This window comes from Armigeres subalbatus, chromosome 2 (genome assembly GCF_024139115.2).
Source record: "Armigeres subalbatus isolate Guangzhou_Male chromosome 2, GZ_Asu_2, whole genome shotgun sequence".
Classification (NCBI taxonomy): Eukaryota; Metazoa; Arthropoda; class Insecta; order Diptera; family Culicidae; genus Armigeres; species Armigeres subalbatus.
The window spans coordinates 105,983,895-105,999,246 of record NC_085140.1 but is presented as its reverse complement, the minus strand read 5'-3'; the positions used below and the strand labels follow the sequence as shown (position 1 = coordinate 105,999,246).

Here is a 15,352-nt window from a genome sequence, read left to right as displayed (position 1 = left end):
AATATTTTGTTGAGTATTCTGGAGTACAAAATTTAGAACAATTTCTCATGAAAATTCTGAAAAGTTTCTCATGCAAATTTTGAATTGTTTTCCCCTGAAAATGTTGATAATTTCAAATCATTGCCAACGTTTCGATCCGGGGGTTTGGATCTTCATCAGACAATGATTTGAAATTATCAACATTTTCATGTGACTGAAAGCCGAAAATCCTGAAAATTAGCAACTAATCCAGTCGAAATCCCCAAAAAAATTTTCCCCTGAAATTCTAAACAATTTTCCTTGGGAATGACAAAGAGCTGCCAAGTAGTTCTTGTGGAAAATTCGAAAATGATTTCCAATAATGAATAGGTATTTCGGAACAAAAAATCTGGAAGAGATGCTCCCGTTGATGCCTTGAAAATATCCCGAAAAAATGATAACAAAAAAATCTTCGAGAACGTTATAAAAAAAATCACCACGCCGATTTACGCCGCCGTCGCCGCCGGTTAAAATGGCTTTCGGCGTGACGCCGAAAACGCCGCCGCCGCCGACCAAAATTCCGACAAACGCCGGCGCACACTACATGCTGCTCTCAGCACATAAGCTTAAAAATTATGCTTTCAGCATTATTTCAACCATTATTCAAACATCTATCAGCATGTTCTGTTGGCTAACTTTTATGCATCATCAAAAGCTGAAATTTTTTTCGGCAACATTTTCTTGATCTGTATACTGCCGCTAACCGCAAGTCAGACTTATCTGTATATGGACGCCATTTCCAGATAAGTCTGACTTGCGGTTAGCGGCAGTAGATGCTACTCTACTCGCTTCTAAATGGCTTGTTTTCTTACACGGAAGAAATAAACTACCCAATAGTGAGTTTAATTCACCCAGCCTCGAACATCCGTACGGGAAGCCAAAATTGAGTAAGTAGGGTCGAAGTAGTTTGGTTTACCTCATGTTAAAAAGTACCCAACGGAAAATTTATTGACCCAAATTTAAGTTTAATTCACTCAATTTCGACCTCAGGTAATAAAACTCAAAACTGGCTTCCTGTATTGAACTGGCGTCGTTGGATTGTTTGGCTCTTTTGTTTTTGACAACACAAGAAAGCGTAGATGAAAGCGAAGAGAAAAAATAACTCAAAAGTAAGTTTAAAAGTACTCAATTTTGGGTACTTTTTTTTCTTCCGTGTACACTATCTGCTAGCATTAATGACAAGTTGAAATTTTAGACTAACATTAGGGAGGTTGTAAATTTATTCCTTCTGATTCTTCATCTACATATATAGCTATATATGTGGACTAAGAATAAGAAGGAATAAATTTTGGCTGTTACGCCTTTTTCAAATGTTGGTCTAGAATTGCTATAAGAGTAGGTGAATACCTTTGTAGCTGCATTACAGAAATCAATAGCTCATACACAGCTCCGGCAACAAAAATCAAATGTGAACAAATTGCGGTTTTGACGTTCCATACTGATAAGCTATTAAAAGAAGCAGTATATAGTTTATTTATAGCGCCGTTACGCTATATTGTTAGTGCTATAACAACAGCGAAAACGTTTTCATTGTGAAAGCTACTCACCGTAATATGTGAAGTTGCTAACAAGCAACTCAGTTACATACATGAGCTCTTAACCAATAAGCTTTGTTGCTAATTCAGACAGAGCTGTTTTATGACCATATGAAAGCTGCATAAACGATAAAAGATGAAATATATTCGGCACAAACTGACTAGCTGATAGATATTTGGTAATAGTCGAGTTGAAGTTTAAGGGATTATTTGCGGAGGCTTTTCTTTTATTCAGAATTGGCTGCTTTTATTCAAATATTATACAGCCAGAGGCTAGAAGTTGAAGCTTTTAGCACCAAAATTGTTAGATGGGAATGTTGAAAGCTTCTAATATCTTGGTAGCCAAATGACGTCAGACGGCGGTAACAAGATCGACATAGGCGCACGGATCAAGAAAGCAAGGGCTGCCTTTGCGAGTTTAAGAAATATCTCAAAAAACAAGCAGATAAGTGAACGCGCCAAAATAAGAATTTTCAACTCTAACGTGAAATCTGTGCTGTTATACGCTAGCGAAACATGGTGTGTATCAGTGGAGAACACTCAACGGCTGCAGGTGTTCATTAACAGATGCCTGCGGTATATAATCTGGACCTGGTGGCCTCACAACTGGATCTCAAACAACGAGCTCCATCGTCGTTTTCGTTGTCACCAGAGGCCGATAGCAACAGAAATTCGGGATCGGAAGTGGGTCTGGGTCGGCCACACGTAGGGGCGGAAACGAAATCTGTAAACAAGCATTAGACTGGAACCCAGCGGGACATCGCAGCAGAAGCAGACCCAGAGGGTCATGGCGGCGAAGCCTCAATAAAAAATAAAAGAAGTCGACCGAAAACTAACCTGGCAACAGGTTAAAGCGATAGCCGGGCAACGCTCAGGATGGAGATCTTTCAAGTCGGCCCTTTGCACCACCGGAGGTGTACAGGATCCATAAGTAAGTAAGTTTCTTGAGAACGGCATAGTTGTTCCATCTCCTCGCACTCCGTTTCTTCCAGACGGCGTTTCTTCTCCAGAAAACCCTAAAAGTTCGCACCATTGATCCCTCCCAACAAACCTTCTACAGCGTTACGATGCCGGTCCTTGAGCACATCGGCGAGTATGCATGTGCTCCCGATGAAGTTAAGAGATTTGCAGTTCCACGAACCGAGTTTCCAATCGCTAGTCCCTTTTCGTTGCAGTGGTCTTCGCCGATTGTTCCGGTCCGTACTCTCTAGTTGATTATTCGTTGGGTAAGTTTTTTTAGAGGCCGTATAGCAAAGTGTGACCAATAAGCGCGATAATGATTTCTCTTTATATAAACAAGCTTTCAGTGCAAATACAATCAGTGAGAGAGTAGATATTTATACGTAAACGGAATCAAATCTATTATTGACAGATTTTCTGGATATGATACACTGCGCGGCGTTTGTAGTATTCCCAAATGGGTACTTGCACAAAACTTCACGCGGCGAATGACTGTCGAAAGGTACGGCCGCGCCAAACGATACACCGCAATGCTATTCACCCATAAGAATCAAGTAAACGGGCTGCAGAAAGCGCGGCGGTACCTTTCATGAAGGGTTCGCCGCGTGCAATTTTTAGAAAATCAGGCAATATATATTTCTTTCATTGATAATCTAATCGATCACATTTTATCATTTCTGCTGCAACAGTGTGGGGGCGATGTATCGTCGCAACAGAATACAAATCTATATAATAAAAATGAGTTGAGATTTCCTTCCTGACGATTTAACTCGCGAACGGGTTGACCGATTTGCAAGATTTCTTCCCTAATTGATTCGATTTGGGATCCGCAAGGTTTGTATATACAAAAAGCTGTAAGAATATAACGGGAAACAAAAAATCATTAGAATACAATTTTTGTTCAGCTATTGAGGAAAACAAAACAAACGCACGGAAATTGATCTAGAGTGCGGTGCTGCAAATAGTTCATTGTGACATTTGCAACACCCGCAACACCGCAAAGCTGGGTTTCTTTTGCTAGTTTGATTATAAACATTGATTTTTATTGATTGATTAATGCAAAGCAATATAATTTTCTAAACAGCCTTTGAGGATTAGAATGCATTGAAGGAAAAAATATATGTAATGTTGTTGACTTTTGAAAGTGATGTAATTTGACTGTAGACACCTTTTATTTAGATTTTCTCCGGAATACTTCTGAATATCCGGAATATCCCAAGGCATTCAATGATTTCTCACGAAAAATTCTATTATATTTGTCCAACATTTTAGGTTTTTTTTAACTTCAGTATTTTCAGAATTTCAGAAATTCTTTTAAAATTCCACGACAGTTTTTTCAGATTTTCTGCGCGAAAAGACTCCATTTTTTTCAAAAAAAATTCTGAGGTGAACTGTAATATTTTTTACAAATTTCATCAAAAATCCTGCTTTTCTCGAGAAGTTCTCCTGAATATTATAGAGAAATTTGATGAGGTATGCCTTGCACAACTGTCAAGCAGCCGAATACGGATAAATTGAAAGTATGCTTTTTTCGGGGAGATTTTTACACTTTTACGGGAGAATGGGACAACCCCTTGAAGTACCTACAAAAGGAATACAATTTGTAATCGAGTAGCAAATCAATAGTACTCAACGCTATCCTAGAAACCCCTTAGTATCATAATTTTATTGGTCCAACACTGTCAGCGCTCACAACGCACTTAGAACATTGCGAGTCCAGCGAACAATGAGGCGAAAGGGAGCGCTCCCCGGTATGGATTCATTTTATGCAGATGTCCCACAAACATATGACGAGATTGTTAGACGAGACGATAGCGAAAATTAGTTTCAAGCGGTGTACAGTGAACTTCAATCCCTCAAAGCAAACAACGTGTGGCCGCTAACGACGTGCCCAGACGGTATGAAACCCCTGACATCAAAATGAGTATTCCGGCTAAAAGGGGATGAAAATGGCAAGCCTATCCGCTTCAAAGCAAGGTTAGTTGCGAAAGTTGGAGTTCATCGCAATTTTCACTTGCATCAAATGGACGTCTCAAGGAAATCATCTACATGAAACCTCCGACTGGAGTTCAAGCGAAGTGTGATGAAGCATGTCGTTTAATCAATTCGCTATATGGTATCAAACAATCACCTCGATGCTGGAATGGTCCTCCAACGACGAACTCCTCAAAATGGGATACTTAAACACGGTTATTGCCTGTACACGAAGCTGATTCCAGGACGATGAACTAATCATCATCCTGTATGTGGATGATCTGTTGGTTGTAGGACGAAATCTTTCATCTGTTCGGAAACTAAAGCTAGATCTGGCTAAGTTTTTAAAAAAGTCGGATTGCGGAGAACTTCATCATTTTTTTTTTAGGAATCAAGAAAAATTACGACTATGAAACCGGGGTGATGCAGCTATCGCAAGGTGCAAGTATCGACCGATTAATGAAACGTTTTGGGATGAGTGACTGCAATACGGTTAGAGTTCCGATGGAAAAGGGATTGTCACTGGACCTGACGGGACAACACATCGATAAACCATATCGGGAACTCCTGGGATCGCTGATGCAGCTCATGCTGTGCGTGCGGCCAGATATTTGTTTTCCGATTGGATACTTGGGTTGTTTCCTGCGAAGCCCTAAATCTCTATTTGATTTTAGTCTATTCGCTCCGCTATCATATCATCAAATTTTGTTGATTTTTTATTCATTTAGGGTAACTGTACCAGTTTATGCCATGTTCCTAATTTGGCCAGTTTCTCGTATAACTCCAAAAGTAAAGCAATTTTCGAGGGTTTTATTAACTCTAAATCTTCTGATTTTTTTGCGAGAATTTTTATAAACTTCCTCTGAACTTTCTTCTGAAACTGAAAGAACAGTTATTTGAATTAGAACGATTTGAAAATTAGTCGATCCAAGTACGAGACACTTAAAACGGCCTTACTGTTGAGGTCGAATAACGTATAGCTGTAAAAGTTACAATTAGGTGGTGGTATTAAATTGAATAGTACTAACTCGCCGAACAAGTGTCGAAATCTAATATTCACGAATTTTCTTTAAGGATTTTTTTTTGCATATATCTAGAACGTTTTGGATCCTTCCAAAGAATACTTAACAATTGAACGCTATCTTAAACAAATCGATTTATGACCGTTTTAATCGGAATCAAAACTGTATTGCCAATTTGCAGTGAAGTCTACTCAGCATAACCAATTTCAGGCCATATGAAGGCTAGTGTTCCACTCCGTTTTTTTTAAATAAATATTGCATTAACAACATAACAATTCTCAAGTTACTGCCAGAGTAGACGCAACGCAAAAAACCTACAAAAAGAAATAATAATAATCGATAAGCTGCCAAACCTTCTTGAGGCATCCCTCTCCATCGTGTTGATATACCTACTATGCCCGCATCCTCAGGCTGACAACACAAAAAAAAAACGATGCTTTTAATATTAAAAATAAATGAGTCGAAAAACTAGCAAACTATCAAATTATAGCCTAAAAACTTGACTACTCTCCATGTGATGGAAGGTTTCTTAAAATCTTAAGCGTGTGCCATTCTCAATCCTTCCGCCCCATTAGCCAACCACAAACACCTACCGTTCCTTACGGTCCCCGCTTACGTGAGACAGTCGTTCTGCTCGTCGCCGTCGGAGCTTTCGTTGTCGTCCACGTCGGTATCGTTGGGCCTCTCCAGCACCCGAATGTCGGACAGGAAGTCCCGCATAGCATCCACAATGGAGTTGAGCCAATTGGTGTACGCCTGGAGGCTGGCGATGGCACCAGCGCCGGCTGCAGGGGCCGCCGCAGCAGCAGGACCTTCGCCGGCTTCGCGGTTACGGATCGCCAGCTGGCCCGGTTGCTGCTGTTGGGCTTGCTGCTGTAGTCTGAAGCTCGGCAGTGGCGATTGGAAAAACATCGAAAACGGTGAAGCGTTGATCAAGTTCCTTGTAAGCTTGCTAATTGACGGCCTGAAAAGAAAAAACGAAATGGATAGTTACTGTTCTACAATCTTAAAAAACAGTAGAATAATGGAGAAAGGCATATAAATTAACTACGTATTGTTCAAATTAGTAAAATACAGATATTGTATTACTCTCAGTTTTTAAACCCATAAATCGTTCCTTTCGTTTTCATAAAAATAGTCTGTTTAACTGTTCGATGAGAACTGTGTTTAGTTCCTGGTAAAAAAAATGTGTGTTTAGGGTAAATGATGTATCTTGGACAAGCGCAGGACTTTCATTAGAAAATATATCGAGAACGGATAGTATTAATCAATTGAAAACCACTAGGTTCATCCATATACATAACCTATGATTAGTCTTGTGTCTCCATTGCCCAATTTTTGAGTAAATTACGTTTACTAGTGTAACGAGCTTGCCGTAGGTTGTTCGGATAGAATGAACTTAACGAGGAGAAGGTCTAGTTGCAAGTGTGTTCTGTATTTTTCCAAACTTCTTAAGTTAACTTATCATCTAGGAAATAATGGTTGAACGAGGAGTGAGCAAACGACGGTCGGTGTGTTTAACAAACAGCGTGAATGCACATGGTGCTTGTTGTGCACATGTGGTAATAATTTGGAGGTTTCATAATAACGAAGAGTAAATACAATACGTGTAAAATTGGCCTAGTGAGACCTTCTCATTAGGTCAAGTACGGGTGGTCGGAATTTAGGCAAATAACTGTGTCGGATTGAGGAAGTGTTTAATTTATGGCCCAACTAACATTTTTGGTGCTAAAAGCTTCAACTTCTAGCCTTTGGCTGTATAATATTTGAATAAAAGCAGCCAATGCTGAATAAAAGAAAAGCCTCCGCAAATAATCCCTTAAACTTCAACTCGACTATTACCCAAATATCTATCAGCTAGTCAGTGTGCCGAAAATATTTAATCTTTTATCGTTTATGCAGCTTATATAGTCATAAAAACAGCTCTGTCTGAATTAGCAACAAAGCTTATCGGTTAAGAGCTCATGTATGTAACTGAGTTGCTTGTTAGCAACTTCCCATATTACGGTGAGAGTAGCATTCACAATGAAAACGTTTTGCTGTTGTTATAGCACTAACAATATAGCGTAATGGCGCTGAAAATGAACTAACGAAGCTTTAGGCAACTTCTGTACCTTTGAAGATTACACAACGTTTAAGTAAACCTATTACTGCTTCTTTTATTAGCATATCAGTATGGAACGTCAAAACCGCTATGTTTACATTTGATTTTTGTTGCCGGAGCTGTGTATGAGCTATTGATTTCTGTAATGCAGCTACAAAGATATTCACCTGCTCTTATAGCAACTGACAAAGCGCTGTCATTAATGCTAGCAGATAGCGTAAGAACTCAAGCCATTTATAAGCGATATTTCTGTTGACGACTACTGTTAAAACGATTAGCAGCAAAGTAGCATCTATACAGGTCGAGAAAATGTTGCCTAAAAACAATTTCAGCGATTGATGATGGATAAAAGTTAGCCAACAGAACATGCTGATAGATGTTTGAATAATGGTTGAAATAATGCTGAAAGCATAATTTTTAAGCTTATGAGCTGAAAGCAGCATGTAGGCCTCTTTCTAACGTTTATACAGCATGAATCTTTAAATAGCGTTAGTAAAACAACCTATAGGGTATGCGAAGAAGCACATCCATAATTTTCTTTGTTATTTACATATGTCAAAGTGACGGTGATGACAGAGCAGCGGCCATTGAATCAGGAGATCAGGAGTTCGAATCTAGGTAGCAACATAATTGATATTTGAGTTTTCACAAAAAAAAACATTGAATAAACTCCCGAAATTTACTCTCCTCTCAAATAATATTTAATCAAATTGAATTCAGTGGCTGTATAAAACTTATTTAACAGATTCAAAAAATCTGCATAAGCGCCATTGAAGCGAATTATATTACTAAATGGTTTAGTAAAGATTGAAAAAAAAACTGTGTAACATGCTGTAAAGTAGTTGTGCAGACACGTCAAAAACAGCTGAATAGATTCGCCAGATTTGCTGGTAAAAGCATTGAATAGAAGTTCTTGATCATATGTATAGCACACATATTCAGCTTGAAGCCGTATAGACGAGTTGAAATAACATTTACATTGACATTAAATGTTAGTTGGGGGGTTTGTGCAAGAATACACATTTTATACATGTTTGAAATATGAATCTTAGTGTGGTGTTGTATTACTACACCTCCCTCCTTTAGAAGAATGGTGGAACCATTCGAATAAGAAAAAAATTGGTTACTCTGTCGTTCACTCATTCATCATTTTGTATTGACATTACCTTTTTTTAATTATTGTGTTTTATTAATCTTGTTTTATGAACGGTTATGGTTTGATTTGTAATGTTGTGCTTAATTTCAGCGTTACTTCCATCTAACTTTATGATTTCAAAGGGTCCATTATGTACGTTATCTAACTTTTTTCTGCCTTCTATTTTCAAATATACTGTATCATTTAAACTCAGATTTGTTGGATTCAAGTTTTTGTTTAATTTCTGTATTCTAGAGAGTTTTGTTTTTTCTATTTTATTAAAGACATATCTATGTTCATTTCATTCATTTCATTTATTTAGTTAACATCTAAACAGATAACACTGAATCAACAATTTGACGCCACAATACACGGTTCGAGGCTGCATCTCTCCATCCTCGGATACGCCCCACGCTCGCCAAGTCGTTCTGCACCTGGTCTGCCCATCTCGCTCGCTGCGCTCCACGCCGTCTCGTACCTGCCGGATCGGAAGCGAACACCATCTTTGCAGGGTTGCTGTCCGGCATTCTTGCAACATGTCCTGCCCATCGTACCCTTCCGGCTTTAGCTACCTTCTGGATACTGGGTTCGCCGTAGAGTTGGGCGAGCTCATGATTCATTCTTCGCCGCCACACACCGTCTTCTTGCACACCGCCAAAGATGGTCCTAAGCACCCGTCTCTCGAATACTCCGAGTGCTTGCAAGTCCTCCTCGAGCATTGTCCATGTTTCATGTCCGTAGAGGACAACCGGTCTTATAAGCGTCTTGTACATGACACATTTGGTGCGGTGGCGAATCTTTTTCGACCGCAGTTTCTTCTGGAGCCCGTAGTAGGCCCGACTTCCACTGATGATGCGCTTTTCGTATTTCACGGCTAACGTTGTTGTCAGCCGTTAGCAAGGATCCGAGGTAGACGAATTCCTCGACCACCTCGAAGGTATCCCCTGTCTATCGTAACACTGCTTCCCAGGCGGGCCCTGTCGCGCTCGGTTCCGCCCACAAGCATGTACTTTGTCTTTGACGCATTCACCACCAGTCCAACTTTTGTTGCTTCACGTTTCAGGCGGGTGTACAGTTCTGCCACCTTTGCAAATGTTCGGCCGACAATGTCCATGTCATCCGCGAAGCAAATAAATTGACTGGATCTATTGAAAATCGTACCCCGGCTGTTACACCCGGCTCTCCGCATGACACCTTCTAGCGCAATGTTGAACAACAGGCACGAAAGTCCATCACCTTGTCTTAGTCCCCGGCGCGATTCGAACGAACTGGAGTGTTCGCCCGAAATCTTCACACAGTTTTGCACACCATCCATCGTTGCTTTGATCAGTCTGGTAAGCTTCGCAGGGAAGCTGTTCTCGTCCATAATTTTCCATAGCTCTACGCGGTCTATACTGTCGTATGCCGCCTTGAAATCAACGAACAGATGGTGCGTTGGGACCTGATACATATCTATGTATCACTTGTAATTTGTGTTTTATTTCTTGTAAGTATGAATCATAATTATAAATTGGGTCTATATAATTTAAGTCTATGTGATCGAATTTGTGTACAGGTTTGCCATAGAGAATTTCGAAAGGTGAGTATGCATGTGATGAATTTGGAGTTGTATTGTAACAATAACTATAGAATGGAAGCCAATTATCCCAGTCAGTTTTCAGATCATTGATGAATGATCGTAGGTATTCATTCAAACACCTATGATTTCTCTCCAATGATCCTATTGTCTGAGGGTGATATGCCGTAGAACAAATATGATTAATTTTTAAAAGATCGCATATGTTATCAAATATTCCTTTGTACACGGTTCCTTGGTCCGTGCGAATGGCACACATAGGACCATAAACTAAGATACAATGCTCAACTATTGCTTTGGAAATTGTAGCTGATGATTTGTCTGGAATTGGAATAATAATTGTATATTTGCTGAGATCACATTGCATGGTCACAGCATATCTGTTGCCGTTAGAGGTTAAGCTGAATGGACCAATTGTGTCAATTGAAACAATTTCGAAAGTTTTGATAGGTGTCGTTGTTTTAATCATTTTTTCTTTGACGGGTGTGAAATGTTTGTTTATTTTACATGACTCACACGATTTAACAAACTTGTTAACAATGTACTTCATGTTGCGAAAAATATATGAATTTCGTATTTTTTTGTATAATCGTGATATACCAATATGTCCTCCAGTTGGTGAACAATGATTTAATTCCAGTAGTTTCTGTATTTCAGTGCTATCTGATAGAAATTTAGGTGGTTCAAAAATAATAATTTGAACTTTGTTTAAAATTTTGTTTCCAATTTGTTTGAAATCATTAAGATGTATAGAATTGAATATATCATCGTTTTTCGAAATTGCTATAATGTTTTCAAATTTGGATTGTTGGAAAGAATCATTAATAATATGAAAAATGTTTTTTAAATTTTTCAGTAAATTCTAGTCCTAACGCTAGAGTTAGGCCTTTTTTATATTTTTGTCAAATAAGCTTATGTTTCCCACCGGTGGATTTAAATTTTGCAATATTTTGAATGCGATTTTACGTAATTTATAAATTTGTTCATTATTTATCGCTTCATATATGTGAAGATGATCAGGCTTCACTTTATTATTTTTCTCGTTGCTTTTTGCTAGGCAAGGTTTGCTTGTCATTGACCTTGTCTGCATTTGTAAGATATTCATATTCTTTAATTCATCAGAGTTTACGTTAATTCTAGATAAAGCGTCTGCTACGACATTACTTTTACCTGGGACAAACTCTATCTCGAAGTCGAACTCTTCGAGGTCGACTCTCATCCGAGTTAACTTCGAGGAAGGGTTTTTCATGCCAAAGAGGTAAATTAAAGGTCGATGGTCAGTACGCACTATGAATTTTTTACCTAATAAATATGGTCGGTAATGCATTATCGCCCAGTGAATAGCAGCTAATTCTTTTTCGATGATGTGTTTATTTGCTTCGCCTTTTGTAAACGCGCGACTGGCGAAAGAAACAGGCAGATCATCGTTTCCATGTGTTTGAGATAGGACAGCACCGCACGCAAAGTCAGATGCGTCTGTTGTAACAATAAAAGTTTTTTCAAAATCTGGATATTGTAAGATATGGGGCGAGAGTAAGTTATTTTTAAGTTTAACAAAAGCAGTTTGACAGTCTTTTGTCCAAGAAAATTTTGTATTTTTTCTCAATAATTTGTTCAAGCAGTTACAAATAGTAGCGAAATTCGGAATGAATCTTCTATAATAGTTGCACATTGCCAAAAAACTTCTAACTTGATCAGCATTTTGTGGTATGGGGTAATTCTTTATTACCTCGAATTTGGAATCATCGGGTAAAATTCCTTTATCGGTAATCTTATGCCCTAAGAATGTAACTTCGCTGAAAAAACAACATTTTTCAGGATTTAATTTCAAGTTTCGTTCTCTGAAGCATTGGAAGACTTTTCTTAAATTTTTAAATGGTGTGATACCGAGCAACCTACAACAATCACGTCGTCAATATATAAAATGCGCACTCGACTCAAGCCACTTAGTGCCATGGACATCATTCTCTGAAAGCTATTTGGACTTATATTCAATCCAAACGGCAATCTTTTAAACTGAAAGTGGCCACGTTCTTGTGATGAGAACGCAGTGAATTCTCTTGAATTTTTGTCTATCTCAATCTGATGGAAACCAGACATTAGATCTAGAGTTGTGAAATATTTGGCTCTGCCGAGTTGATCAAGAATGTCATCAATTCTCGGTAGAGGAAATTTATCAGCTAACAACTTTTTGTTTAACTGACGATAATCTACGACAAGTCTCCATTTTTTTTTCATCATTTAAAGACTTTTTAGGAACCAGAAGAATTGGAGAATTGTAATTTGAAACAGATGGTTCGATAATGTCATTTTTTATTAATTTATCAATTTGACGACGTTGACTATGGGCATTTCGGTAATTTTTAATATAGACAGGAGTTTCGTCCTGTACTCGAATTTTCTGCTTGTAAAAATTATTACAAGTCAAGAAGTCATCTTGAAGACTAAAAATATCGTTGTACTCATTACATAAATCATTCAATGGTTTTTTTATGGAACATGGAACGTTACTTAAATTTAACTCTTTCTCTAGGGCTGCAACTCTATTAATTTTATCATTATTTTCAATATTGTAAATGTGATAATTGTGTAGTGGATTTATACGTGGTTTGAAATCTTTTAACATTATAATTTCACTATTTGTGTTAATTATTCTAATAAATGGTGAATGTTTTGATATTATAGTATTACTGCAAAACACTCCCGGTGAAATCTCTGAAGATTCCACTAAAGCATCATTATCTAGCTTTAAATTGCCAATATGTCTGATTACTTCAGAACGTGCTGGCAAAATAATCGTACCATTTAAATTATTTTGGATAGGCACTATTAAAGAATTGTTATTAAAGTTTATTGTTAAGATCCAAGAATCATAATCTATGTTACACCTAAAGTTTACTAAGAAATCTCGTCCTAATATACCATCAGCAGGTATTGGGAACGAATTATCTACTAATTGAAAATCATGTGATAAATTAAGATTGTTTACAATTATATTAATATTTACACTACCAAGACTTAAAATTTCTTGGTCTGTGATGCCACGTAGTGCACTTTGATTTTCAGGATTGTAAAATAGTTTTGTGCATAAAAGTTTGGGTTTAAAAATTGATACATCTGCACCAGTGTCAACGATAAAAGTGCAGGGTTGATTAGTCACATTTGTTTCGAGAGAAACAAAATTGCTGGCGGTTACATTTATTGTGTAAACTGCCCTTGCGTCCCGCCTAAAGGGTGGATACTTTGAATGTTTTCAATCTGTGGGGTAATTCGTGAAGAGTTTGATTGCTGACGTGAAATGTTCGGCAGAAGTTGGGTTTGTTGGTTCATAAAATTTGGGTCAGACTGCATGCAATAAACACGCGGATTTCTTTGGCTATTTTGTGACGAATTGTGGAAAAATCCACGACTATTGTAAAAATTTCCACGACCACGTGGAGAATAGTAATTTCTTTGATTGAAAGTCTCATTATTGTGAACTCTACTTTGCATTCTTTGTCGATTATTATAACTATTTTGTTTGTAACCACGATTAACGATGTTGTTACTATAGTTTCCACGGTTATGGTTCAAATTGTTTCTTCGCGGAAATCCTCTTCTGGAATTTACTGTCAATACTTGTGTAGATAAACCAATATTCTCGTTTACCTTCTGAATAGCTGATTGAATTGTAGGGAATTCATTAGCTTTTAAAATAATCTTTGTTTCGTTATCCGCTACTCCGTTTATCAACGCATTAACTCCAGCTTTCGTTGCCATTTTAGTGGCGACGTCTGATGGAATTTTGCTTTGTATGTACAAGGAAGTTAACTGTATAGATAATGCTTCTACTTGTTCCAAAAAATTTTCTGAATGTCTGTATTTCAATTGGTTCAATTTCGCCAATACTGTATCTGGGGATTCAGCACTTTTACAATTCTGCGATACGGCGTCAATGATATCGTTTAATGTTGTAACATTAGCGGGTAGAGCTAAGCGAGCTTTCCCACTTAATCTTGTTTTTACAAATTTTGTTGCAGTAAGCATTTGCTCTGGTTTAATTAGTTCCGACAGCAAGTTTACTGCGTCAACAAATGATTCCAATAACGATGGAGAACCATCATATGGCTGCACCAATGAAATAGCGGTTTTTATATCAAAATTTGCTGTTGTCGTCATTTTAGAGCTGTTCTGGCTGGCTAATTTCCTTTTAGTTATTTCGTTAATCTCCCAAAAAGTATCTCTGGTTTGTTTACAAATTTCATTAAATTCTTGAGATGGCAATTCCTGGTATTTCTCATTTAAACAACTTTCGATCACTTCTTTTAATTCTTTAGCAAAATTTAGGTTAAATTCCAATGTATTTATAGAAATTTGTTTGTAAATCGATTTTTTGAGATTATCCCTAATTCTTCTTAAATCATTTATAGCTTCTTTTAGCGAAGGACAGCTAGAAATTGTTATTAAAGATTGAGTTTCTACAATATTGAATTCTTTTCTTGTGTGGAACATAACAAAGTCACTTATAAATTAATACATACATTTATGATGATACTCCAACTACCGTTTTAGTACACTGCTACACATATGTCACTTCCATACATCCATCGGGGTTGCTTCCTTTTTAACTTTCTTCTTTACGCTGCTGTTGCTGCTGCTACTGCTGATGCCACGATTTTTGTTAACTGCACATATCACATCCATCGAGCCCGTTGGTATAATTATTTCTTCCTATCCCAGCTAGGTGGACTGCATTCATGTTGTTCGTCTACTGGAAGAGTGACATTCCCTCCAGTTGCTCTTTGATCATCTTGCACCATAAGTATATTGTCAATTGCATAAGAGCTAACGCTGCACCGCGATTTCTTGAAACATTTTTGGTTAATGTGAATTTTAAACTTTTAAACTACACTTGTTTTTAAATTATTCAGACTCATTGAATTGTTCAATCGTGTTTGCGCTCTCATGCGTTCATAGTTCGTTATTATTTTATACGCTATGTAAATTACTCCGATTGTGACTGTCACTAGTAGCGTATATGCAATAAGT

At 37.7% G+C, this 15,352-nt stretch overlaps 1 protein-coding gene across 1 annotated transcript in view; it reads right to left on the bottom strand.

The window, feature by feature from the left end:
- Positions 1-15,352, bottom strand: part of LOC134210589 (ribosome quality control complex subunit TCF25-like) — a 55,853-nt gene that overhangs the window by 22,602 nt on the left and 17,899 nt on the right. Inside the window, 1 exon segment of the mRNA XM_062686704.1 lies at positions 6,103-6,473. Within this exon segment, the coding sequence (XP_062542688.1) occupies positions 6,122-6,473 (352 nt within the window). The 3' untranslated portion in view covers positions 6,103-6,121.